We start from the raw sequence: 25616 nt of genomic DNA on the forward strand, positions 1-25616 counted from the left end.
ATCAGGTTTATATGTGTGCGGAGCGTGCAGTGTGTTTCCAGGGGTTTCCATGCTGTCACAAAGACCCCTGTGAGACCAGCTTATTTACCCTGCAGTAAAACCCGAGAGGGAGTATACCCTGCAGTAAAAGTGGAGAGGGGGCTCAGTGGAATTAGATTTAGGGCCGCCTCCGGCTCTCTGTTCTGTGTGTGCCGTCAGGGAAAACCCGCTCTGCTGCTCTTGCTCCGTTGTTCAAGTAGAGTTATGTTGTGTTCAGAGTCAGGGGGCAAAACGTGCCGTATAACATGCAAACAAGTTTCAGAATAGTTTTTAATTAAAGAGAGAGGTATTACATTGTTCTCAGATATTGGTTACATAGTGGCTGGTACAGTGACAAGATATTAATTCAGCATAAATAAGCAGTTGTGCAATTAAGGGTTATTACATTTCACAATGCTATTGCATAAGCACTTGCTTGACTGTACAAGATGCATTTTCACAGATGAATGCAAAATGTGCTTTTGTTTGTTCTTTCAAGAATATTTTTTGTCCAAGATCTGAGGGAGAAAACATATCAACAGGATCTCAAAGAGAACATGAACTTGCACATAACAGAGGGTTACCTATCACTGGAAACTGACTGACCAGCATTGATGAAAAGATGTTGCATACACACTACAGAGGCTGATGGCTCTGCGTAGCCATCCACATGGCAAAGGTACAGTACTGCATGTGTCTTACCGACATGCTCCAAAACAGTTTGGAAGATGTTATCGGGTAAGAGGTTGACATTCTGATCTCCCCTCGTTCGGAGAGTATTGCTTTGTTACATTCCACATTTTGATCATGTTCAAGTCATTCAGCCAAACTCCACGCTCAGACTGCTGTACTTTAAGAGTCTGCATGCAATAAGAGAGCTGGTGTGTGAGATAGCAGCTAAAAGAATAAAGCTTACAAGCAGTTACATCCAAAGGTTGAGGTTCAAACCAGTAGCTATAAATCATCTTTGACCTGTGACTTGGAGATGCAGCTCTGTTGCTTTGTACATCATATACATCTAAAGTGGCAAAATGGAAAGTTTGTAAACCTCATAATATTTTTTGCATTTTTGGCTGAGTTTGTATTAAAATAGCTATGGAATACAGATAAAGGATGTTGCCACATAACAAATTACACCGAAAAGCTCATGAACGAATTATTTAAATGACATTCAAATCAGTTTTGTACATTCTACAAAAAGTCTGTATATTTAGTGTTATGGCCTCATCCAAATTTTATTAAAAGAGTGAATTGAAAATTTATGAATTCATCCAAACATTTGTTATGCTGAACCATTCTTTATCTGTATCAAGATGTGCAAGTTGTGATTATGCGTAGTAAGACTTTCATAGTGATCGTGTTTTGTATAAAATGGGCCCACAAACAAAAAAAGGTTGACAGGCGGTGTGCAAACTTCACATTGTTTCTACGTTACAATGGAACTAAAAGGTGAGATGTAATCCTCCTCTGGTTTGGATCAACCAAACATTCACCTCAGACTACAAACAGACTGAATGCTGCACGTTCAATCTAACCACCGCCGGCTGCTCTCAAATCAGTTTCTTGCTCTCCGTCCCCGACTGCTTGTGACAAGTGGCTCGGGGTCAATGTGGAGCAAGAGGTGTGAGTCATTCCAAGGCACTTGATTCTTTTCATTTCTGTAGATGATGAACTGAAAAATCAATGGTGTTCCTTTGCTAATGCCCTTTTCTCCAGGGTACAAATGCACTTAATGAAATGATAGTAACACAATGCTTAATCAAATGCTACTCATCAAGGTTACAAACAGATACTCCCTTTGGTATGATGATCATATGTTCACTTGTGCACTTCGATGACATTACTGACTGCCTGATAAAAGATGTGAATATTACCAGATTTTAAATCCCATGCAACATGACTGTGAAAAATAAATGCCATTTGCAAATTAAAGGACATGGAGAAAAACAAATGAGATACATTCAAATAGTGACACAAAATTTAAAAAAAGTTGCTAGAGACAGAAGGCAAATCACTAAGCCTGAAAAGGCAAAACAACCTCAGTGACCTAAATTAAACATATCACAGCACCGAGAGCACATACAAGAACAAAAAACATTAAAGTTGAAGTAACTAAACAATAGGCCTCCTCAACACAAAGTATCAAAACGGAGAACAGGTTTCTTATTATAGCTAACTCAACTAACTACAGCCAAAGAAAAAGGTATCACCAGTCAATGCTGTGATAGACCGCACATGGTTACTCAAACACAGTCTGTGCTTTACAGGTAGGTGAACCGGAGGTGGAAACATTCAAACTACTTTGTGGTCTCGGGGACTTTCCGGTTGCCACTGGTTGCCGTGAAGCTGTAAAATGGCCTGTAAAACCTCCAACCAGACTTTGTAGCAGAAGAAGTACTGTTCCTGAAATGAGAGAGACAAAGGGCACGTCTAGCTTTTCGGGAACGGTCATTTTTTAAAAGCTTGACCTTTGAACTTTAACCCTTCTGTTGGCACTGACCTTGGTTTGAATCATCCCATGCCGCTGAAGTCTCATCTCTTTTACGACGTCGCTCACGTTAATCTGAAGACAGAGACAGAAGGTTGTGAGGCACAACTACAACATATGTGTGAATAGATTATTTCTAATATCAATAACAAAGAGTCTGCAGTCTGCTAGCGGCTCTGTGAGGCTGTACTCAGACACAGTGGTGCTTTAAGCTAATTGTTAATGGCAGCATGCTAACATTGACGATGCTGATGTACTTATGTTTAGGAGGTATAACGTTTACCATGTTCATTGTCTTACTTTTAGCCTGTTCACATTTATAAATCATCATCACCTGCTATTGACAAGGGGTGGAACAACACAGTCTGTAAGTGGCTGGCCATTTTACTGTAACTCATGGGCTATCTGAAAATTTGCTTTAAATTTTGAACAGCATAGCTACAGTGTCTTAAAAAAATATTTAAAAAAAGGTGTTTAAAATGTGCAAATTGAATTATTTTGTCCAATCTGAAGTGGCAATGTCATCATGTCAGGTCAAAGAGCAAGGGTCAGGGTCAGCTAAACTTGGGGACAGATTTGCTATAGCAGGAGCTAATCAATAGTGCAGACAGGCTGAACAGACTGAGAGAAACCAGAAAATTGTCAGGACAGTTTCGGATCTGCTTTTTATATCCATAAAATTCCTTGGACACAAGGGATATCTACTGTGAGGGCGTAGAAATTGGGATCGATTTTTATGGCAGCTAAAAATGGAGCTGATGAAAATCATGAGTGGCTTGCGCGCAGAAACAATTGGACGTCCAAAATATTAGAAGTTTTGGCACATGCAGTCCAGAGAAAAATTGTGTCTGAGGTGAGGGAGTGCACATTCTTTGGACTAACAGCTGATGGAACCACCGATGTAAGTACGTCTGAGCAGTTTTCCAGTAATCATGTGCATACATTTATGTTGTGCGGTGCTTCTCACTGAAAATATATTCCTGTATGCATGCAGACAATCACAAAACACAAAGTACAGTTGAGGCTGAAGGGAATGCCATTAGCTTTTTAGGAATTTGCACTAGACAAAAAAAAAAAAAAATCACAAAAGTAATTACAAATCAGTCTGTGGGGAAAGCAAATATTTGTACTAAAATCCATGACAATCCATAAAATAGAGACAGTTGACACATTTCACTAAAAAGCAAAAATGTCAGCCTGCCTCTGGCTCAAGAAGAAAAGTCAGAGAATTAACTAAGTTAGTAGGATCCATCCTATGAGGACCATAAAAGTCAAATGTGCAAAACATCATCCATCTGATATTTGCTGAGATATTTCAGTCTGGACCAAAGTGGTGGACCAGCTGACCAACATGCCACTAGCATGGCTAAAAATACAAAAATATGGTGAACTAATTAGCAAACCAAACAAAATGTCTTCCGCTTACAGGCAAATCGTTCTCGATGAGGCTGAGGATAACGTCAGTGCAGATGAAAACTCCTGTACGTCCGATGCCGGCGCTGCAGTGCACAGTGACTGGTCCCTTGTGGTGCACCGCCCTCAGGTAGCGGATGAAACGAACCAGCTGCTCTGAGCTTTTGGGCACTCCGTGGTCAGGCCAGTGTGTGAACTTCAGGTGACGGACGAAATGGGTCTCACCGGTCTGCAACAACAATAAGTTTAAGAATTGTTCCAGTAAACCACAATATTAATGCCTTTATAGGAAGACACAAATCTCTTACCTCTGCCTCCACCATGCGGATGATCTTGATGTGGAAGTGCTCCAGGTACTGCTGGTTCTCCAGGTGAAGCTGGTACCTGCCGGTGTCCAGAGGCACGCTCAGCCTCTCTGGCCAGTACTTGTGACATTTGATCCTTCCCCGTTCTACTTCCTGAGTCATCATGGCAATGACGTCGGATTTGTTCTCCCAGATCATCTGCCAGAAGGCTGGCACTGTGGAAGGCAGAGGGCCCTGACAGGAGATGTAGAAGAACTGTTCATCGCCTACTTGCATGCGGATGTAGCTGGCGTTGATGTAGTCCTGGTTGTCTCCAATGGCAACACGGGTTTCATCGTCTATGTAGGAAAAAAAAGAGAGGAAATACCTAAACTTTCTGTGTGTGTGCATGCATCACTGCTTTAATTCATAACTGAAATGAACTAATTACAGCAGCGTCCTCCAACAAAGACCACATGCAGACATTCCTTACGTTTTCTAGGTGCTGGATAAATCCATTCATGCCTTGATCATAAACAACAAACACTGCTACCTTGTTGTTCTGCCAAAAGCATGCAATCTAAGTGTACAGTAAATAAAGCCAAGTAAACAGCTCTGAGGTCTGGAGTCGGGCTCAACAAACCAGCGCTGTGAAGAAGTTTGTCGGTGATGAGAGGGGTGATAGACCGAAGGCAGTCAGGAATGTTTTCTGGGTTGGTCCCCCACCTCCTGCTCGTGAGGTCAAAAAAGCCACAGACTGGAAACCAGACTTTCTAAATAAAATAGTTAAAGGCTACAAGCAAAGGGTCAGATTGGTCAAAAACATGATCGTCTTTTTCGGGACCTTTGCACAACCAGCAACAAGGCATTGGTGAGGTGTGGCAGCAACCAGCTGGGGGTCACTATCCTTTTCATCATGCTCATTTATTTTAACTCTGACCCTTTTCATCCTGACACACTGAGGGCTAGAGAAGTAAACACTTCTGTATGTGTGTACTTGAGTGTGTCTATTTTACAGCTTTTTCACATTCTTCAGTATCATCAGTGTTAACCACAGAGCCAGCATCACACCCCAGGGTGCGTGCACGCACACACACACACACACACACACACACACACACACACACACACATCTCTTTTTCATCCTGTCTCTCTGTATTCATCCCCTGAAGTTCATATTATTAATACATCCTCTAATATTATTTTCTCCTGACGTAGCTTCCTTTATTAAAAATATAAATCCCAGATAATTACAAGGTTGGTAACAAATGACACCTTCTTCATCATCACATACTTGGCTGACTCCAAGGAGATTATAAGTGCGGCTCCAGTGAATTACTGATGCTAATGTAGGGAATGATTTGTTGCGCAGACATCACTAAAATGCTGTAAACAAACATCTTCTCCACTCCTTTCACTAAAGTCCTTACAGTCAGCAGCTAAGAAAAGTGCTAACAAACAGGCTCTCCTGTAAATGCCAAGTCTGTGAGTATCCAGGTTTTTACAAGCTTTTGCTCGCCAATAAAAAACTCCAATAGGGGAACATAAAATGAAGCGCATGGGTTTGAACAAATGGAGAAAGTAAAAGTTGAGATTCGGCCAGGAGAAAGTAAAAGTTTACACAAGTCCTCTCTCAGACTTACAGGGTAGGATGTCTCTGTAGCGGTTCTTATCTCTGTTCTCAGGGGCTTTTCCAACCAGGCAGTTGTCAGAGGGCTTCAGATGCTCCAGAGCCTGAAATCACCAACACGAGCATAGTAACAAAAAGAAAATGGTAACACTTAAAATAGTGCAGCTGGATTATTGTATGTCTGTCCATAAAAATAGTCTAAAACTGCAGTGTTTTAATAATCACAGTATGGATGTGTGTATCTGTCTACACCGCTAATTTTCTCTCAGTGTGTCAAAGTGTAGTAAATTATAATAAACTCCTCTGTACAGTTCTTATTGCAGGATCAATGTGGTAAACAGTTAAATGGCACATTAACTGGTCAACATGTAATTTTACCATATGTTAGAGCTGTCAATGATAACTTTTATTAAAATAACTTTTAGTCATATTTGCTGAAAGTGTCACTACATCCAGACTGCAGTGCATGAGACAGATAATCTGTAAAAAAAAAAAAATCATGTTGCTCCTCCATCTCGTAGTGCTTCTTATGGCATGTGAAAGATCCACCGCGGCTGAATGAAAACAACCAATCAGCTGTGTTAGAGAGTCTCTAACGCAGTTGTCAATCATGTCAGTCACTGCTCGTAAACTGTGGTCAACTGTCAAACTAGGCAGCGCTGCTTAGCTGTAAAATGTGAAAGTTTGTGACCCTACTGTCATGTTAAAAACAGTCAAGCCAAAACCAAACACCGCCCACCGGCTGAAGCAAACGTTCTCATTTTACAGCTAAACAGTACACTAAAATATGTTTCTGTGTAAAGTATTAAATAGCTACATATTCAAAACCTCTGTATTTAAAAATAGAGCATATCTTTTTGGGAAAACCTCCAGCTACTCTTAGTCAAGAAGAAAAATACCTATTCAGAATCTTGAGAATGACAGCATTAAAACAGATAAAAAAAGCTGACCCACCAGATGTAATAAAATGGAAAAGTATGATTGAAGAGGTAAAGTTCATGGAGAAAGTGACTCACAAAATAAGGAATAGGGAGGATGTGCTTGAGGAAAGGTGGCTTATAGAGGATGGGAGAATGCAACGATGCTGTCATTGTATTCAATGTATAAAAATGTGTACAGTTATGAGATATTAGTTAGCCCACATATTTTTTTAACGATTTAGTTATTAATTTTTTTCCTTTTTTTCCTGTATCGTTATTATACTGTGAATGTATTGGTTGTTTATATCTTTCATATTTTCCTTTTCACCGACTGATTTTTATTTTTTACAATAAATTGTAAACTAAAAAGCAAATAAGGTGTGTTTCTAAATGGGTGATGGATTCTTGCACATACCATTAGGAACACTACAAGGGGGGCGTCAGTGGCTTAGTGGATAGAGCAGGCGCCCCAAATACAAGGCTGGCTCTCTCCCCCCTTCACACTTGTCTGTCCTATCAATTAAAGGCTAAAGTGCCCCAAAAAATATCTTAAAAGAAACACTACAAGGCAGAGAAACACGATTTTTTTCACTGTCTCGTGTACTGCTGTCTGGATATAGTGACAGTTTCAGCAAATACGACAAAAACTTATTTTTATAAAAGTTACCTGCCATACCTTGAAGGCAGTTTTACAACTATGAACTAACTATTTTGTCCACAACACATACACACCATGAACTCTTTGACCAGTTCCTGCTGGTCGAGTTGATGCTGCAGAATCTGGATGAGAGCTTTGACCCTGGAGCCTGAGTATTGGCTGGTCTTAGAGGGACTAATAAGAGCTAAACTGGTCAGTTCCTCCTCTGACACTATAGGTGGGCCTGAGGAAACAAGAGAAGAGGATAAGAGTAGCTAGTATGGCTCAGTATGGATGCAATTTTCCTTCTGACACATCAGCATAGAGGTAAAGGAATAGACACCTGTTTGGGGTGAGGTCATTTCCCAACTGGTGGCCTCAAATACGTCATCTTCCTCTTCGCTGCTCCAGCCGTCTGACTGGGTTTTCCGGATGTCTTTGCAGGACTGGTCCAAAAGTTTGGTCACAATTTGTTTCCTGGGGGAGTCAGGGGGCAGGGGTGAGACCAGACCATTTTTACTCTTCGGTAGGAGCGGCTGAAATCATGCAAGGCTGAGCTTCCTTTCCCTGCGACTTTTCCACCTAAAATACAGTATAGACAAAAGGCTAAAATATTTTCTACCGTACTTCTTGTTCCGAGGCTACAGAGAATAAAACTAAACACTTCCTAACTGTTAAACTAATTTTGTCTCACTGGGGTTCACGGCCCTTAAGCAACAACACTTCTCCCAGGGTGGTGTTTTATTTATTACTCTCTGCTGCCTCCTTGTGGCCACAACACTGGAATTCCAGCAGACCAAAACAAAAGAAGAAGCAGCAGGAGAAGGAGGTGGAGAAGGGAGGAAGAGGGAGGATATAAGTAGACAATAAAAGAGGAGAGTAGTTTGGGAAGTTACTACCTGTCAGTAGCTCCATGCAACATGTCAGTGACATTGAGGGATGGGCAGCAAGCTTGATGAGATGGGGTGCTGTTACAGCTCTCCTGTTCCACAGACAGACAGCCAGAGGATGCAACAGACAGAAGGAGCAAGATGTTAGTAGTAGAGGTTAGTAAAGAGGTAAGGAGGGGTAAGTTGACAGAAGTTTACATCATGTACTTGTGTATGTATGCTTTTTAGTGTGCATGTTACCTGTATCGCAGTGTCATCTGTTACAACAGTCAATCGCCGTGGTGGAGGAGGCGGTGAGGTGATGCACACGCCAGCTGGATTGACCACAGGATCCGAAGTTGCCTCTGAGACAAAGATAGAAAGACACATATATTTAGTAAGGGCCGTTCCTGAGTCCAAGTCTTTATAAGCCAGTTGTAGGTCAAAATGCAAAGTCTTTGAATGCATTTAAAGGTCCAGTGTGTAGGATTTAGGGAGATATATTGGCAGGAATTAAATACAATATGATACGTATGTTTTCTTTAGTGTATAATCACCTGGAAATAAAAATGGTGGTATATTTATTACCTCAGAATGAGATGTTTATATCTTCATAGGGTAATTGTTTGGTGATTAATCAGATCAAAACTTAAAATATGTCAACCCTTTTGCCAAGTTTCAAGTAATATTAATAGCACATGCACAGCCCTGTATTTCAATACTGTTATCCTTCAAAAAATGCATTGTCAAAGGAAAGACAGTTGTACCAGGGGGGCGTTCAACCGGCTTATTCAGCATGACGTCAGGTGAGGAGCAGGCATCAGGGCTGGACACCGGAGCTGGCTGCTCGGCTAAAATAGCCTCAGTCTGAGCAGACATGTTGGGCAGTGTAGGTGACTCGGAGTAGGTCAGGGGCAGGATGTCTCTGCAGATGGTGAGCTGTACAGTGCCCTCAGCTTTACGCAGGATATCCACCACCTTACTGTGGCTGAGCCCGGACACGATCACACCGTTTACCTAGAGTACACACAGTGAGGATTAGGTTTTTTCCCCCCATGAAGGTTATAATAAAACAGTCAAGATGTCATAGATGTGTGATAGGTTGTCACCTCTAATAGAATATCTCCCACTCTGAGCCGACCGTCCTGCTCAGCTACTCCACCAGAGCAGATTTCCTTCACTCTGAGCATGCTGCCATTGGTTCCCCCGATCAAAGCAAAGCCAAGGCCTCCTCCGTCTGGTTTTGTGAACTCCACCTGCATGATGCAACTCTAAAGGGACAAGAGGAGAAAAGGGCAAGAGAGAAACTTTGAGGTCAGTTTCTGTCAGTTTTACTCCAGCGTATTACAGGAAAACTTTGTGTTCTGCAGGAAAAAAATGCCTCTCTATTGTTAAAGCATGAATCAGGTGTAAAAAAAAAAAAAAAAAAAAGCCTGACAGATATACACACATGCAGACAGTGACCCCCAGGAGAGAATGCATTCGCAGATTGACACACAGTAGACTCAAGTTACAGTGTGTGTTTCAACACTTCAAAAGATGTGCAGGTAAAGAGAAAGAATACACAGAGCGAGCAAGAGGCGATAAAAATAAAGGGGTACACGAGAAACAAATAGCTTTTGGACAAAGATGAATATTATGTTTGGAAACTTACATCATGTTCTTGTGCGATAGAGAGACATCTGAAATTTCCACCGGTCCTACACACAGCTTCAACTGAAAAAACGAGAAGAGTCATCAGTGAATCAGCAGCCACTGCAGACACAACAACTCCAGTTATTGCATAACAAATTATATCCTCAATTAATATTGATCAAGCCTTTAAAAGCGATGTGCAAGCTAAATAAGAGGAAACGTCTGGAGTTCGGCACTAAGCTTCCCTTCTGTACCAATTTCCATCCATGCAGCCATTTTCAGCCAATGAAATTTCCGAAACAGACACGCAGAAAAAAACACACCAACCTCCCACCTCTTCGGCCATTTTGAAAGAGAAGTGTTGATTGGTACGTCTCTTCTATGACAGGTGAACAAGGCTGATCTTTTCAGACTGACCCTCTCCACTGTCCCTTACTGCTGCATACACCGTCACCAGGCAACTGAGCTACCTGCCCTGTGGACCACTGGCTGTATGGCACTGTGTGTGTGAGTGTGTGTGTACGATGGCTACAGCCCTGCAGTCCAATACACCAGTGGAGGGCCTGAGGCTTGCTAATTATTAATCCTGCTGTGAGAGCCCAGGATCTGTCTGTCAGCATTCAGATCACACACACACACACGGACACACACACACACGGAGCTGCAAAGAGAACTATCTTTCAGCACCGAGCTCCGGCTTCACGCAGACAAAGGCGCAACAAGCAAAACGGTGAAAGGGAACCAGTTATGGCGCTGAAAGAACATGCGAGAGTCCGGAGGAGAAGAAACTTACCATCTTCAGTAGGAGAGACTTTCTCTGGAGAGACGGGCTCTTCGAAACGAGCGAAGAACTTCCTGTCCTTTTTCCAGTCAAACAGACCTACAAGAGAAAAACTTGTTTATAAATGTATATAATTATTTTATGTAACACATGCTCAATCTAAAAAAAAAAAAAAAAAATATCACTAATTACGTGTCTTCCCAGAACTCAGAACACTTTCTGGTAATGATTGAACTTCTCATCATTGTCAGTTGAGCACAAACATATCTGGTTTCTAAGCAATCCATCAGTGCATATAATAACCTAACCCCCCCCCTGTTTATGGTCCTTGTGTTAACTCAAGCAGGTGAACCATCCCATAAATCCTTCAGAGGCCCTTACCGTTCCACTTCGCCTTGGGGGTCACCGGCTGGTCTTCTCTGTGACAGACAAACAGTAAAGTCATTCAAAGAGACAAACCTATTTCAGTGTCTATCTTTCAAGCCTATGATGGCACCTACCTGATGATTTTGAGCTTAACTTTACGAGGGGCGATCTCACAGGCTTTCACTGCATCCTCCAGGGACATTCCCAGGGTGCACCTGCCACAGATGTAGAGGATCTTGTCATTGGGTTGGACGCTGCCCTCCTCGCTGGCTGGGGAGCCTGGCACCACCTCCAGACAGTAGATGCCCTGCCATTTGCTGCCAATGCCTCCTGTCAGCTTTATACCTGGAGAGCACACACACACATATATTAGATACGATCAGATAATAATGGTGATGTATGTGTGTCTTTAAAATGTGTACCCAGCTGTCCTGAAGCTGTCTTGTAGAGAACTACATCAGGCAGGCTGTCACAGGAAGGCGGGGCCACCAGGTTGGTAACTGCCCTCCCCAGGGTCATATTCAATCGTCTCGGGGATGACCTGAGAATTGTCATGGCAACATCATCTGCCACACTGGTAACATCATGTCCATTTACCTAGAAACAAATGACAAAGAACGAATCCCTTACAGCACATACTCTAACGAACGTTTAAAAACGTGCAGAAATGTAACCAGATGTGTGTGTTTGTGCGCACTGTGATGAGCCTGTCTCCGGCCCTGAGTCGTCCGTCTGCCTTGGCTGGGTTGTCCAGTATTTCCTGTATGTAGTAGCAGTTGTCAAGCTTGCTTCGAGAGATGGTGAACCCAAAGCTTCCACTCCTGGACTTGGTCAGGACCACTGTCAGCTCAAACTCTTTAACAAATGCCTGACAGGAAAGAAGCAATGATCTTTTATCTTTTGAACAGCTACAGAAATTCTCCAAATAATTTTAACACCAATGCATCATTTTCATCACTTCATGTTTAAACCTAAACACTTCGTCATAACACTCTAGAAAGAGCAAGAGAGTGTAAGATCACTAACTATGGTATAACAATGGTGAAACATATTTTAGGGGAGGCACTACAGTTTAATAGAGTAAAACTTTTAACTAATAGATATCGCAATCAAACTTACCCAGTTCATTACTAACACTGAACAATTATTTTTTGTCTTACAACTATTCTGGAATGTTATGTTTAAATATGCAAATAACATATTATCTAATTAAATCTGTGCTAATTTGCATAAATTTCCAGAACAAAAATCTGAACACTGGATAAAACCAGGTTCAAAATTATTTTTTAATCTGTTGACATATTAGAGTCAAAGGTTTTCAAAGATGGAATTTTGTATATCTCTTTTTATCATTATGATACTGTCGACAGTCATACAAAAAAATCAATTTTCACCATATTTTTAGGAATAAAATGTTATATAAAATGATATATGAGCAAACCACTCGATAAAAACATTCAGAATAGAGATAGGAACTAAATTGGAAGGTTTGGTGTATGTAAGTGCTACTGACGTGGAGATTTCTGACTCAGAAAATGAGAATAAAAAATTAATTTTGAAAAAATGGACCTTAGAGATATGTATTGTAAAATTCATTACATTTTTTAGATAAAAAATAAAACTCTACAGGTGATTAGGGTAAAGGTTATAACTAAATGTCACAATGAAACTTCCCCAGTTGATTAATTATTTGTTTCACTAAATTTAAAGTGTTTTGTTTAAATTATCACGTAATGCATTATCTAACTAAGTATGAGCTTTTTGCATACATTTCTAAAACAGAAATCTGAACTAATATAAACTCCTAAATGTGTATTTTGTATTATTTTCTTTCTACCAGTCTGAAATAAGACATGTTATGGAACCCTGTTCAATAATGAATTGTTAGTGGTGTGTCAATAAACATGTTGCATGTAAAAAAGACAAAGGAAATGTCCTGATAAATATTTTAAATAGATTTTTTTGATGTGCAAAATGTACGCAAAGTGTAGTATCTAGTAGTAACCAGCTAACTTTGGTAACTGGTTCATTGAGCCAAACCCTGAATATTTTCACCAAACTTTATGGAAATGTTTTCTGCTGGGATAATAATTTACGGGAGTAAAAAAGTATTTTTTGATGAAAGTAAAAGGAGCCAAGAACACAAAACATCCTGAATGTACCTTTCTTCGACTCTCCTCCTCATCCTCTTCATCCTCGTCATCATCATCATCCTTGTATTCCCTTTCTTTCTTCTCTGGTTCTTCCCTCAGCGGTGTGTGGCTCTGGGCAGCAGGGGGCAGCACTGTGGGTGACAGCGTCAGGGCAGGTGGACTGGCACAGGGAGGCACAGAGGGCACGACCTGGGCTGTGATGGGGGTCACTGGCGGAGGAGGAGGCTGGGGTGGAGGCACCAAAGGCCTACTGTTCTTGGCCATGGCTTTGTAGTGACTTGGGAGAAGCCCCTGCTGGATCGGGTGGTGCTTGGCTTTCGGTGGCTGGGTTGTGAGCGGCAGGGATGGGTGGGCCAGGGAGCAAGTGGTTGGAGTGTCAGACGATAAACCGAGAGGCGTGATGGTAGTAGTGGGGACGTGGGGGCCGAGGCTTGGATTCTGAGAGCTGAGACTAGAGGAGCTGTTGGAGGTTTGAGAGTGGAGGCCTGGGAGGTTGGTTGCTGGAGTGTGACTGGGCAGACTGGAGGGAAGGCTGTGAGGAGGCTCCAGTGTGGAGCTGATGGTCAGGTACTCTTCATCTGCCATGATAGTCAGTCCATTTCCCATCAGGCAGTAGGTCACACTTCCATCTGCCTCCTCTCTGACTCCACTACAGATAAACAGACATTACATAATGTATATACAGCACATACAATACGATTCTATCTCAAGAATGTAGGATTTAAATTTGCTGTAATGTAATATGTAACACTTTTAATATATTACCTTGCATATACAGAGTTTGAACCAGGCTTAGGACAGGCATCCATGAGCATCACAGTTGAGCTCGGTGTCGTTACGACCTCCTCTTCCCCTTCCTTGCTCTTCTTTCCTTCTACTTCCTGTTGTTCCTCTGGGTTCGCAGTGGTTGGTAGTGACTCTGCTGGAGCCGTAGGAGAGCCACAGGCAGGTGTGCCAGCTGATGCTGGAGAGGCAGGTGAGGCCGGCGAGACTGGTGACGGAGGTGATGTAGGTGAGGTGGGCGACGGGGGTGAGCGAGGAGGAGATGGGAGTGTCTGGTTGGCCTGCGCTTCCCTCTCCGGACTCTCCTGGGGGTCCGGGAGTGCTGGAGCTGGAGGAGGTTCTGGGCTTTTCTCGGCTGTGTTTGTTAGATCTTCCTCATGGGTGGGGGGCTGCTTCTGGGCAGATATTTTGGAATCATACTGAAACTTAAGGAGCTGGCTGTAGTCTTCTCCTAGTCTGATATCCAGGGACCGAGATCGAACCTCACGGAAGGATGCAGGACTCTACAGAGTTAGAAATGAGGTCAGTCAGGATTACTGGGTCAAACGTAGGTGACTGTTTCTTTTTAAATGTGCCTTTACTTGCATGCAAGTGAGCTTACCAGTGTGTTGTCATCTGCATCATACAGCACTCCAGGACTTGGCCGGCAGATCAGCAGATGAACTTCAGATGGAGCTCCACGCAGCAGGAACAAAACCCTCTGAAACAACACCAGAAGAAAAAGGTCATTGTAACTCCCTGGCAGTACACAAAAGATTAAATGACACATCAAACACCATGACACAACCAGCTTGCTATTTTTGGTGGTATTAAAGGATTAGTGCAGCAATGACGTGGCTGAGATCTTAAGAAAGGGCAAAGCCACTGGTGCTGCTCTTACACTCACCAGCCCATTCACAATTCAGAAATCACCTACTGTGCTGCTGTTTGTGAAGAGTTTGAACACTTTTTAGGCCGTAGTTAGCACTTTGTAAACCTTTATATTCTTTGACATTTTTAACCACATTGCACTCACTTTTTAGTCTCAATTTAATATTGGAAAAAAGATCAAGCAAAATTACAACCACAACAAAACCACTAACACCTATAAGCACCAAGCAAGCTCTGTTTATGAATGTGGAAATCTGCTGGTTTTAAATTAAGGATAGGATTAATGATCATTTTGAAGGTCCAGTTTTTAGGATTTAAGGGGATATATTGTCAGAAATGGAATATGATATGATAAGTATGTTTTCGTAAGTTTATAATCACCTGAAAATAAGAATTGTTGTGTTTCCCTTACCTTAGAAAGAGCCGTTTATATCTACATAGGGAGCGGGTCTGCCATGGTGCACTGCCATGTTTCTACAGCAGCTAAGAACGGACAGACGCTGGCTCTAGACAGCGCCATTCAAGTTTTAATATTGGCCACTGCAGTTAGCAGCCCCCTCGCAACGAGCCGAACGTCTCAAAAACACTGATTGTTAATGTGAAACTGCTTTATTCAGTTTTGTAGAATTTTACCCTTAAAGTTAAGACTAGGTCCTTGTAAAGATAAGTTATTCTCAGGGCATCATAGACCTTAAAAGAGCTCATAAGGTGAAAAACAGTTAGGAGTAAAGAGGAGGACTTTTAAGAGGGTTAAACGTTTCTTAAGCAGAGAAAAAATGGCAGGAAGACAAAGAGGTTGGACAAATATTCTCCAAACACTGGACGACAGTGAGTAAATGATATGCTACAGATTAGATTGTGCAGGGATAATATTTGTGGTCAATCTCAGTAGGGATATGCACACATTTCCCATCCAATAAAATAACGCTATAACACGAGAAATAAAGTGATCACAACACTAAGATATTTGAAAAACTGGAAAAATGCATCAGTGCAGCAGTGATGACTTGGGTCTGTCTCTACCTTCCATCAGCAGTGATCACACTAACAATGACAACACTTTCACAGTCAGCAGTGCATTTCATTTCCACTGGGTGTCCACACCTTACAGGATCACAAAAGGGCGTGTGTGTGACAACCAATCACATCTGTGAAATGAATGCATCATACCTAGCAATGGGATCAACTACACCTCCTCACTAAGATAAAGGTTTCGGTCTGATAAAAACCTCCTGAACAACGAACGCTGCAAGAATCCTAACCGGGAGTTCATGCTGGACACACGAGAGAGGTTTCAGCTGGTTGCAATCTATAACTACTAACACCACTAGATGCCACTAAATCCGAGACACTGCTCTTTTAAATACCCCAAACCCTACCTGGTAGGAGAGGTCCTTTACAGGCTCCCTGTTGACAGACAGTATGACGTCTCCCTCTCGCAGCAGGCCACTTTCTAGCGCCGGTTGACCTGGGAAAAGACGTTTGATGCGGACCACGCTGCCACGGTCTGGTCCTGAGTGCAGCTGCGAGATGTTAAAGCTGAAGCCGAGGCCAGACAAACTCTTCCTCAGCACCACTTCAAGCGTGTTTTCTAGGAACGAGAACAGACGGAGGGGAATCTTGGAGCGTTAATGTGTGTTGCGTAATCTTTAATCTGTAATAGTGTGGGCTACAATTTGGGACAGGGTGATAAAAAAGGGTTTATCAATCCCCCCAGCATACATATCTTCCTGTGATAAGTATTTATTCTTCTCCAGTAACAAAATCGGATCAAGCAGACAATCCTTTTTTCACATTAAGCCTCATATTTCTTTCACCATTTCCAGTGAAGAAAAGAGGGCTTTGTAGAGATGAGGAACTGTTCCTTTAACTAAGCCCAGGCAGTGAACAGGCAGCTTCAAGGTTTCAGTGCACGCTGTCTCGAGGGACTGAGGGAGCGTCAGCCCTGGATGACTCTGACAGCAACCACAATGTAGCTGTCAGATGACTCACAGTCACCTCTGGGCCATGTGTGTAAGTGTGTGTGTGCCTGACACTGTCTATCTTTTTTTTTCTCCTCCTATGTGAGCATTATGTGCCCCTTCCTCTCGCCTCTCACCATCAGTCACAAAGCTGTAGTCCTTGGCTCGACCACTCAAGGTCGTTTCCATGGAGACTTCAGTCCTGGGGGACTGTGTATGTGATGAAATGTGGGCTAAGAGGGGGCAGGGTGAGTCAGGTCTGGGCTCCAGGATTACTGTGGGCTCCCTTTCCAACAGCAGGCTCACCACCTATGGGAAACAGATGCAGATACAACCCTTTATTTGTACAGTGGTTCATACTTTAAGTTGTATAAAGTACATTATCATCAGCTACTGTGCTTCTTCCAGATCATATTTATATTCAGCCTTGAATACAGTGCATTGCAAATGTTTCTCTAGATTACTCTTGATAAGGTCAAAGTATCTTAAGGTACCAACATGTTCTTACAACCTAATAATAAGACTGTGTGATCTGCCACCCTTTTATGGTTCAGCTGGGATAGAAAATAGGACCTGAACTCTGGACTAGTAACGCTGACACTGAATATACACATATGTTACAAATGCAATCATATTAGCAAAAGGGAAAGCATGTTTGTGTGTCATTTTGTTTTATTGCATGCCCATGATTGCATGTGTTTGCGTGCATGTGTGAGTGTGTGTGTGTGTGTGCCTGTGTGTGTGTGTGTGTGTGTGTGTGTGTGTGTGTGTGTGTGTGTATACCTCCCCAGTCTTCTTCAGGCACTCGACAGCTTGATGGTGAGTCACTCCCCTCAGGTTGGACCCATCAACCTCCAGCAGTCTGTCACCTGTCATATGCACAAACACAAATCTCATCATCATTAGCAACATCAATACATAAACGGTTCGAGTGTATGTGTGTGTGTGTGTGTTTGTGTGTGTACAAGTGGTTGACGGGCATGTCAACAAATCTAAAAGTCGTTCCTGCTCACTGAAGCGTGAACCAAGCAGAGACAGACAGAGACACAGCACGGTGGCCTCAGTGGAAAACTCACATCCATACAAGTTTTAGAGCTTTTATCTTATGAAGCCTGGTTCAATACACATTCAGTTATTTAGTATTTAGTTTAAGGAAGTTGACAATCTCCCCCAAGCTAACAAAAAGGGTGACGTATTTCACAATTTTTTCATCATATCTTTTGATGATTATGCAAAGGGAATAGTAAATTTGTCATTCAAAATAAACCACTTCAAAAGAAAAAACTTCGAGACTAGTCACTACTTAATCAGAAGTTGAGTAAACATAACCTTTATTGAACATTTTGTGTTTTTGGCAGCCACCTGACCACATATCGAAATGACAAATAAAAAGATTACCAATCTGAATCCGTCCATCCTGCTCTGCAGCTCCTCCGAGCACCAGACTCTTGATGTAGATGCCTCCATATCTAACATTGGTGTTCATTCCTCCCTTTTGGCAAGAGAGACAAGTAATGAGTCAATGTCTCGGGCCTCAGATAACCTTGGAAACGTACACTGACTCAGCATAGAGTTACTGTGCACCGTAGCTTGTTACATTTATCGGATTTATTCCAGGACTCTTATTTTAGACTGCATTAGCCTTTAGCTTGGTGTGCCTAATAATCTGGCAACTGAGTGCATGAGGTAATGCTGTGTAACCAAAGGAAAGCAATTCACTCACAGCAACACTGATGCCAAGACTACCATTGCTTTTCTTCAGCTCTACCACAAACCGCTCCTCAGTTTTCAAACTGATGACAGATGGGGATCTGGAACATGCATCCTGAAACAGAGGAACAAAGAGGTAAAAACTGTTTGAGATTCTTTATCACATTAATCAGAGCACTTAATCCATTTGACAGTTAGCACTGGTTGAACTCTTTTATCAGCTTTGACCTCATGATCATGACAACAAAAACCCTTATCTCTAACCTGAGCGTCATGTATTCGCACAACAGGAATGTGAAGCCTCCTGCTCTGTTTTGGGGTTGCCATGTTGGACAGATTGATGGCCTCCTCCAGCTCCTCCACGACAGGACGGTACTCAATGCCGCTCAGCGTGGTCTGCGACCCAAAGCTCCTCTCCAATGCCAAACCCAGAGTGCTTTGACTCAAGGAGCTCTTGCTGTCCTTCAGAGACTCTGATAGGAAAACAGCCAGGTGGGATAATGCATCTCAGTATGCATATAGGCTGAATCTGAGACTGTGCATGTAGAGAAGAAAGCATTAAGCAGATCTTACGTTTAGGCTGGGACACAATGAGCTCCACCTCATCAGGGCTGCTCTGTAAGATGGCAGCAGCATCACTGAATGTCACTCCTTCCAAACTCGTCTTGTTTAGAGAGATGAGACGTCCACCTGGAGAAAATAAAGTAATCATCACATAATCCTTGTCATAGGTTTCGCAGCCCAATTTTGTCTCCAGCAATGTCATGTTTCATGTTGAAGCCAGCGTCTATGTTTCCAGTTTCCATTGTTGGTACTTCGTACCAGGTTTGATTCGTCCATCTTTGTCCGCAGGCCCGTCAGGCACAATGGAAGCAATAAAGATCCCAAGGTCAAGTTTACCCGTATTGTCCTCGCCCACTATCACAAAGCCTGAAACAGGACCAGAGAAGGAAGTGAAGGCAAAAGTCTCCTGTAAACAATCAGATCCGTGCTCATTAATTTTACATTGAGTTCACAGCTAAGCCTGCCTTAATAAACTCACCGAAGCCCAGTTTGGGATCTTTCTTTAGGGTCACGCAGACTATCTCTCTCTCTGGTGGGGTCCTGGTTGGTGTATCAACTGCAAAGCACATCAGTTAAATGGGCCACTTATTTATAAATACCTGGTTATTATGTTCAAGATCACAGGGGACAGGTCAGAAGTCTAGCAAAGGGTTAGGTCACATAAACAGGAAAACACATTCACACATATGGGTATTTTCCCAGTGACACGTTTTTGGACTGTGGAGCCTCCAAAACACAGGGAAAATATTCTAACTTCTTTACACTATAGTTTTAACCAGTGAGCCACAATGCCATCCAAATCTGACCATACAGACAGGTGACAAATTAAAGAAAAAGCCTCCATAAATGGGTAGAGAGACAAAACAAATGCAGATGCAGAGTATGAAAATGTGAATCATATGTTTGGGCCTTCACAGTCAAGACATCTGAATACCAATGGAAGATTTTTGAGCAACATGTCAGACAGTGCTCTCGACAGTACCATAAATATCAAAATTCCAAATATCTTCTACGCCATGGATGATTAAAGCTACCCAGGAGGCTCATGGTGACTATACTCAGGGGCTGTGTAAACACAAAACAGCAAACATCCTATTTTTTGCATCTATTTGTTCTCCGACTGTCTTCATCATTCTGAAATCATAACATAACAAATGTTGAGGATGATGCTGCCTCTTAAAAAGAGGCAAAATTTGTCTAATGTTACTATTTTGAAGATACATAACATAGGTAGGGTAAGAGTTTGGCATAAATAGCATCACTAATCTTGAAAACTATTTGTGTTATACTATGCTTAAGTGGAGTTTCTGCTACATCAAAATCCATGTCATAATAATCTGGGTTGCTCTGACTGCAAATCAAGGCTCCCCGAGTAAATGTGGTCTTCATTAACTGTATATAAGGCCAACAGAAGAGCAATTATCCAATTATATACCATAAAGATGTTGATTTCTTCTTTAATTTGTCACCCCTCTGTGTGTGTTCACAAAAAAGTAGGCATATTCACCTCGTATGGAGGAAGAGGCGTCTGAGTCCTGCTTCTGTAGCGACACACTGGACATCATTCTGGGAATCGGCTCTGGAGTGCTACAACACATGTGCACAGTCGCATTACATAGCTGTTTCCTTGATGTTAACATAGACTGTGATTTTGTATGATGAATATGTTAATAGCATCACAGACTACCTCCAGCACTGTTGCTCTTTCATGTCCCTGGGGTCTCCTGTTTCAGTGAGCTCCTTGTTCAGTTCTCTGCTCATCTCCCTCCTCATCTCCCTCTGCTGGCGCAGCCTCGCCTCCAGTTTGGCAGTCAGGTTGTCACAGGACTTGGAGAGGGAGTCTGGCTGACCGGGTGCTAAACCGACGTGGTTCAGCATGCCCTCTGAGCAGGACATCCGCTTCAGGTTCAAATTACGACCCCGATAGACATCCATGTTTTCATCTGGAGAAACAGATGTGATATTTATTCTCTATCCTGTTTGACTAAAACCTTTGTGAGCTTTCTTTTAATGGGCATCAGTGTTCGTCTGGCATTCTGACAAAGTATTAACTCTACATTATCACTAAAACATGCCCACCTGGTATCATGGTGTGGTTTAGCTGTCGTGACGTCATCTCACTGTGAAACTTGTGCTGTGCCGAGCAGAGGTTCAAGAGGTACTGTGCTATTTTTGAGCTCTCTGTTACAAAAGTGTGCTTTTTCCCGCTGGGCCCTCCACACTCTATGATCAGCTTACGCCGCTAAAAGGCAGACAGAAGTTAATGTTCATTTACCCTGAGCTTTGTAACAAAATAATCTGCACAAAGTGATACCTCATTTAGCAAAATCTGACTGAATGGCACTTTACCCCAGTGGATATGGTGTCGGTCTCCCTCCAGAGGAAGCGTCTGGTGACAGTGCGGAGGTGGTTCTTCATCTCGTACACAATGATTCCTTTGGAACAGACCCCAAAAACCAGCTCTCCCACAACTGGCCTTTTCTCTCTCCCCACACGGTGGAACATGACCCCATACTCTGATAACTGCTGGGCAATCTGAGTGGGACATCATTTTACAGTTTAAATTGTAGCCATTTATTTTAACAGTCATTTAGACTTAAAAGAAGTGGGACAGTATCATTAAACATGTGTGAGTGGATAAACTGGTAGTCTGGATACCTTAAGATACTCTGTTTCTGCCTCTTCGGGCAACATCTGGGCATGACTTGCATGTAGTCTTGGCAACTCCTCCTTGACGTTGGGCAGGGCCAGCTTCTCTAGCATCCTCTTAGACACATAATGCTCTGGCTGGTAGTAATTTTTACCGTACAGCTGAAAAGACACACAATAGAACCAACTGCTATAACACACTGAGAGATGATGCTGGTATCTACAGACGTAAGGTGAATATTTTTCATTTTGCCCTAGGTACCTCTGGCATGTAATCCCCAAACTCAGCCTGCAGAGCAAGAGCAGCCAGAAACAAGCCTGTCTCTTCATTACAGTATAGCCTGTCCTCCAAGATATCCTTACGCAGCTGTAAGTAGTACTGGTGACGGGTCAGTCTGTGCCTAGGAGACAAAAACATTAAGTTACGCTTTTTTAAACAATGTAATACTGTAAATGAATTTTCTACATATCAGGTAAAGCTGCGGTGTGTAGGATTTAGTGACATCTAATGCTGAAGTTGCGGAACTGAAACTTTCCTGTGTGTCAAATGTGTAGAACTACAGAGGCTGAGAGGAAATGTGAATGACCCAATCTAGACCCAGTGCTCCCAGAGTACATGGGAGGAAACTCTCTTCAGATGAAGACATAAACGGCTCATTCTAAGGTTACGAAAACACATCAATTCTTAATTTCAGGGGCCGTATTCACAAAGCTTCCTAGTGCTAAAAGTTTCAGTAGTGATGAAATTCTAAGAAAATTCTTAGAACTGTGACGTTTTCTTAGAATTTCCCCTTAAAGTTAAGACTAGGTCCTTGTAAAGATAAAAGTTATTCTCATCTTAGTCCTCAAAAGAGTGCCTAAGGTGAAAAACTGTTAGGAGCAGGCAGGAGGACTTTTAAGAGGTTTAAGAGTTTTTCATTTAGAGGAGAAAATGGTGGAAAGACAGAGGTATGATAAATATTCTCCAACTCTGCATGACAGTGAGTAAATGAATAAATAAATGCCACATATTAGATCGTGCAGGGATAAATTTGTGGTCGATCTCATTAGGAGTATGCACATATTTCCCCACCTAACTCAATAATGTCATAACGCCAGAAATAAAATGATCGCAATACTAAGATATTTGAAAAACTGGAAAAATGCAACAGTGCAGCAGTGATGACTTGTGTCTGTCTCAACCTTCCATCAGCTGAGTGATCACACTAACAATGACAACACTTTCACAGTCAGCAGTTCATTTCATTTCCACTGGGTGTCCACATCTTACAGGCTCACTAAAGGGTGTGTCTGTGACAACCAATCACATTTGGTAAAAAAATACGTCAAACCTAGCAACACGGTCAACTACACCTCCTCACTAAGATACAGGTTTCTGTCCCTTCCTCGCTCAGAGTTGCTCAGAGAACTTTCCTAAATCGCTCCTAAGCTCTCTGAGAGTATTCTCAGTTTATGAATACAGCCCCAGGTGTTTACATACTAATAAAATCATAGATATGAATATTATATTCACAACATTTCTGCCCATAGAGGACCCCAAAATCTACACACTGGACATTCAAACACCAGCACTGTACTTACAAAATGAAGGACATATCATCAACAAAAAATTTGACTCGAAGAAACACCAAAAAGGATAACGTCTGCCCTTTTTTCCAACTGTCAGGCGCAACTTTGGAGATTTTTGTTTCATGGTCCAAAAAGAAATATTCATCATCTGCAGAATGAGAAAGAAAAGCAAGGGTGTAAAATCACAAGTTGGACTATTAATATTTTGAAATCAATTTATATTTTGGATGCTGCAATGTGATTTAAAATCAGTGCATCCTGATAGGTTAGGCCCCATATTACATGTCACTCTTACCGTCTAAAAAGGCAAGGCCAAAGTAGAAGTGTTCCACCAAGTTTGCGTGAGCCACCACCATGTCGAACACATCTCTCCCTTTGGACTTAATGTCACAACGAACCACCACGTACTGTCCGTTAGGCAGCACTATAGTCACTTCTCTCTGAGATGAACATGAACGGCCCTTCCTGGACTGTGGCAGACACACACAAACACACACACACACACACACACACACACACACACACACACGGACATAAAAACAGACAGACATGCTCACATGCATGCACGTAAATATACAAATACTGTGCATGCCAATATGCAAACAGACAAAGTTTAGCATGCAAGAAAAGACAAATTCAAATAGAGTGAAAACACAGCAGCTTACATTTACGCTGAGCCGAAGCAGATGAGATGGAAAGAACTTACCACAATAGATCCTGGAAGCTCGAGAACGATGTGCTGTTCGTCTGGCATTCTGACAAATTCAGGACCCAAAGCCTGATAAAACAATAAACTCTTTAAGCAGCAACACATCCAACTGACTTTGGTGCTTCTTTAAACGCTCTGCTGTGTGCTCTCAACTAAATACTGTATACCACCCTCTCCATGATACTGTGGCAAAGCTGCTCGTAGTACAGATACACAACACACACCTTTAGCTAATGTTCTACAAAACATTTCCCTTGCATTTATGCCACTAAACATACATTTTTAAAAATCCCCGATCTTACCTTAGCCTTCCTCTGGCTCAGGCTGAGCGAGGACTCACTGAAGGTAATGGAAGGACTGTGAGACCTGCCGGATGTCTTGGGAGAGATGTCGTGGAGGGGGCTCCTACCAAGCCAACTGCAGTTGCTGTCCCTGTGACGGACCCCACGAGGGAGTCTGAGGGAGAGAGAGAGGGAGCGGGGAAGGACAGGTTGTGTAATAGTTGTGCGGACAAGTTGGAAAAGTCAAACTCCGAGACAATGTCATGTCCCTCTCAAAGTCACTGCAGACAATGAAGGAGCACGAAAGGAGGAGGATTTATTTGTGTTGACAAGCATGCAAAGCTAGGTCTAATAGTTGAAGAATCTTTTTCCTGACTGCAGTATTAGTGGTGATGATGTGTGTGCATGCATTCATATAGCTCATACCTGTCTAAAGAAGATTGATACAACGGTGTGGGAGAGCTCCTCGGTCTTTGTCTCCACGGTCTCTGAGGTAAACTCCCTATAAAACAGACATAAAAGAGCACTTGCTTTGTCACAACAGGCATCTCACTGCTGGAAAACACATTAAAGAAAAGCTAGTGATGAATTCTGCATCTGCACACCAATGTTAAGGATTTTGACAGTAGGTCAGAATTCCTGCTTTCTACCATATGACTTCTTTTTCAATACCTGACTTTGAGTCTGAGTCCGTTGAGTATCTTCTCCCTTCAGGACTGCCTTCGCTGAAGTCTGAATGTGGCCCTCTCTTTCCTGTCAACCAGGTAAGAAATGAAAGATGACAGCAATGTATGATTCCTGTCCGTCTCTGCTCTGGGCTCCCAGGAGACTCTGAGACGTTGGGACAGAAATGAGGCTAGCGGAGGGTTTAGCCTGAAAGCATCCACGCTCTGTATTTGATTATTGGCTCTCACTGGAGCCTAATCCGGGGGTTTGCTTTAGGTTAAGATTTTAATCCTGTTTATCCACAGAACCTATTTTACACCACAAAGACTCCATAAGATAAATGAATCCATTTCAGATCTTTGCTGTAGATGCAAAACTGAGACAAGTAATCACTCACATGTTCTGGAAATGTAATAAATTAAACATTAATGGGGTTCAATATTGGAGATTCTTAAAAAGGTTACTGGGTTTGAGATTCCCTTTTAACCTAAACTAGCTTTAAAAAGCGACAGATCTGACATTCCTCTTCCCAGAAAAAAAACAAGGTGTGGTTTATCAAAGTGGCCATGACTGCTGGTAATGAATGTATTGTTTATTTATAGAAAAGTGCAGATCCTCCCCCATCTCCATGTGGCTTAAAGAAATTTGCTCATACACGGC

At 42.3% G+C, this 25616-nt stretch overlaps 1 protein-coding gene across 5 annotated transcripts in view; it reads right to left on the reverse strand.

The window, feature by feature from the left end:
* Nucleotides 1–326: 326 nt before the first annotated feature.
* The window catches only part of ptpn20 (protein tyrosine phosphatase non-receptor type 20), a 31467-nt gene continuing 6177 nt past the window's right edge, over nucleotides 327–25616 (reverse strand). For 2 of the 5 annotated variants that reach the window (XM_049599590.1, XM_049599589.1), the window contains exons 7-47: nucleotides 24963–25043; nucleotides 24717–24792; nucleotides 24312–24465; nucleotides 24007–24078; nucleotides 23596–23770; nucleotides 23313–23448; nucleotides 21994–22132; nucleotides 21741–21893; nucleotides 21432–21617; nucleotides 21162–21324; nucleotides 20770–21025; nucleotides 20590–20669; nucleotides 19561–19638; nucleotides 19341–19448; nucleotides 19092–19208; nucleotides 18783–18991; nucleotides 18532–18633; nucleotides 18207–18300; nucleotides 17592–17677; nucleotides 16946–17117; nucleotides 16227–16438; nucleotides 14579–14677; nucleotides 13960–14480; nucleotides 13204–13843; nucleotides 11739–11909; nucleotides 11464–11638; nucleotides 11176–11386; nucleotides 11057–11094; nucleotides 10688–10774; nucleotides 9914–9975; nucleotides 9369–9530; nucleotides 9027–9276; nucleotides 8521–8624; nucleotides 8290–8372; nucleotides 7734–7867; nucleotides 7486–7634; nucleotides 5847–5937; nucleotides 4228–4562; nucleotides 3933–4148; nucleotides 2519–2581; nucleotides 327–2421 (exon numbers count right to left, since the gene is read on the reverse strand). In XM_049599590.1, coding sequence (XP_049455547.1) covers nucleotides 2311–2421; nucleotides 2519–2581; nucleotides 3933–4148; nucleotides 4228–4562; nucleotides 5847–5937; nucleotides 7486–7634; nucleotides 7734–7867; nucleotides 8290–8372; nucleotides 8521–8624; nucleotides 9027–9276; nucleotides 9369–9530; nucleotides 9914–9975; nucleotides 10688–10774; nucleotides 11057–11094; nucleotides 11176–11386; nucleotides 11464–11638; nucleotides 11739–11909; nucleotides 13204–13843; nucleotides 13960–14480; nucleotides 14579–14677; nucleotides 16227–16438; nucleotides 16946–17117; nucleotides 17592–17677; nucleotides 18207–18300; nucleotides 18532–18633; nucleotides 18783–18991; nucleotides 19092–19208; nucleotides 19341–19448; nucleotides 19561–19638; nucleotides 20590–20669; nucleotides 20770–21025; nucleotides 21162–21324; nucleotides 21432–21617; nucleotides 21741–21893; nucleotides 21994–22132; nucleotides 23313–23448; nucleotides 23596–23770; nucleotides 24007–24078; nucleotides 24312–24465; nucleotides 24717–24792; nucleotides 24963–25043 — 6551 coding nt within the window. In that variant the 3' untranslated portion in view covers nucleotides 327–2310. Of the gene's footprint in view, nucleotides 2422–2518; nucleotides 2582–3932; nucleotides 4149–4227; nucleotides 4563–5846; nucleotides 5938–7485; nucleotides 7635–7733; nucleotides 7973–8289; nucleotides 8373–8520; nucleotides 8625–9026; nucleotides 9277–9368; nucleotides 9531–9913; nucleotides 9976–10687; nucleotides 10775–11056; nucleotides 11095–11175; nucleotides 11387–11463; nucleotides 11639–11738; nucleotides 11910–13203; nucleotides 13844–13959; nucleotides 14481–14578; nucleotides 14678–16226; nucleotides 16439–16945; nucleotides 17118–17591; nucleotides 17678–18206; nucleotides 18301–18531; nucleotides 18634–18782; nucleotides 18992–19091; nucleotides 19209–19340; nucleotides 19449–19560; nucleotides 19639–20589; nucleotides 20670–20769; nucleotides 21026–21161; nucleotides 21325–21431; nucleotides 21618–21740; nucleotides 21894–21993; nucleotides 22133–23312; nucleotides 23449–23595; nucleotides 23771–24006; nucleotides 24079–24311; nucleotides 24466–24716; nucleotides 24793–24962; nucleotides 25044–25616 lie in introns of those variants that run through there. The other 3 variants (XM_049599591.1, XM_049599593.1, XM_049599594.1) reach the window with 3 other exon arrangements.

This window comes from Epinephelus fuscoguttatus, linkage group LG16, assembly GCF_011397635.1.
Source record: "Epinephelus fuscoguttatus linkage group LG16, E.fuscoguttatus.final_Chr_v1".
Taxonomy (NCBI): Eukaryota; Metazoa; Chordata; class Actinopteri; order Perciformes; family Serranidae; genus Epinephelus; species Epinephelus fuscoguttatus.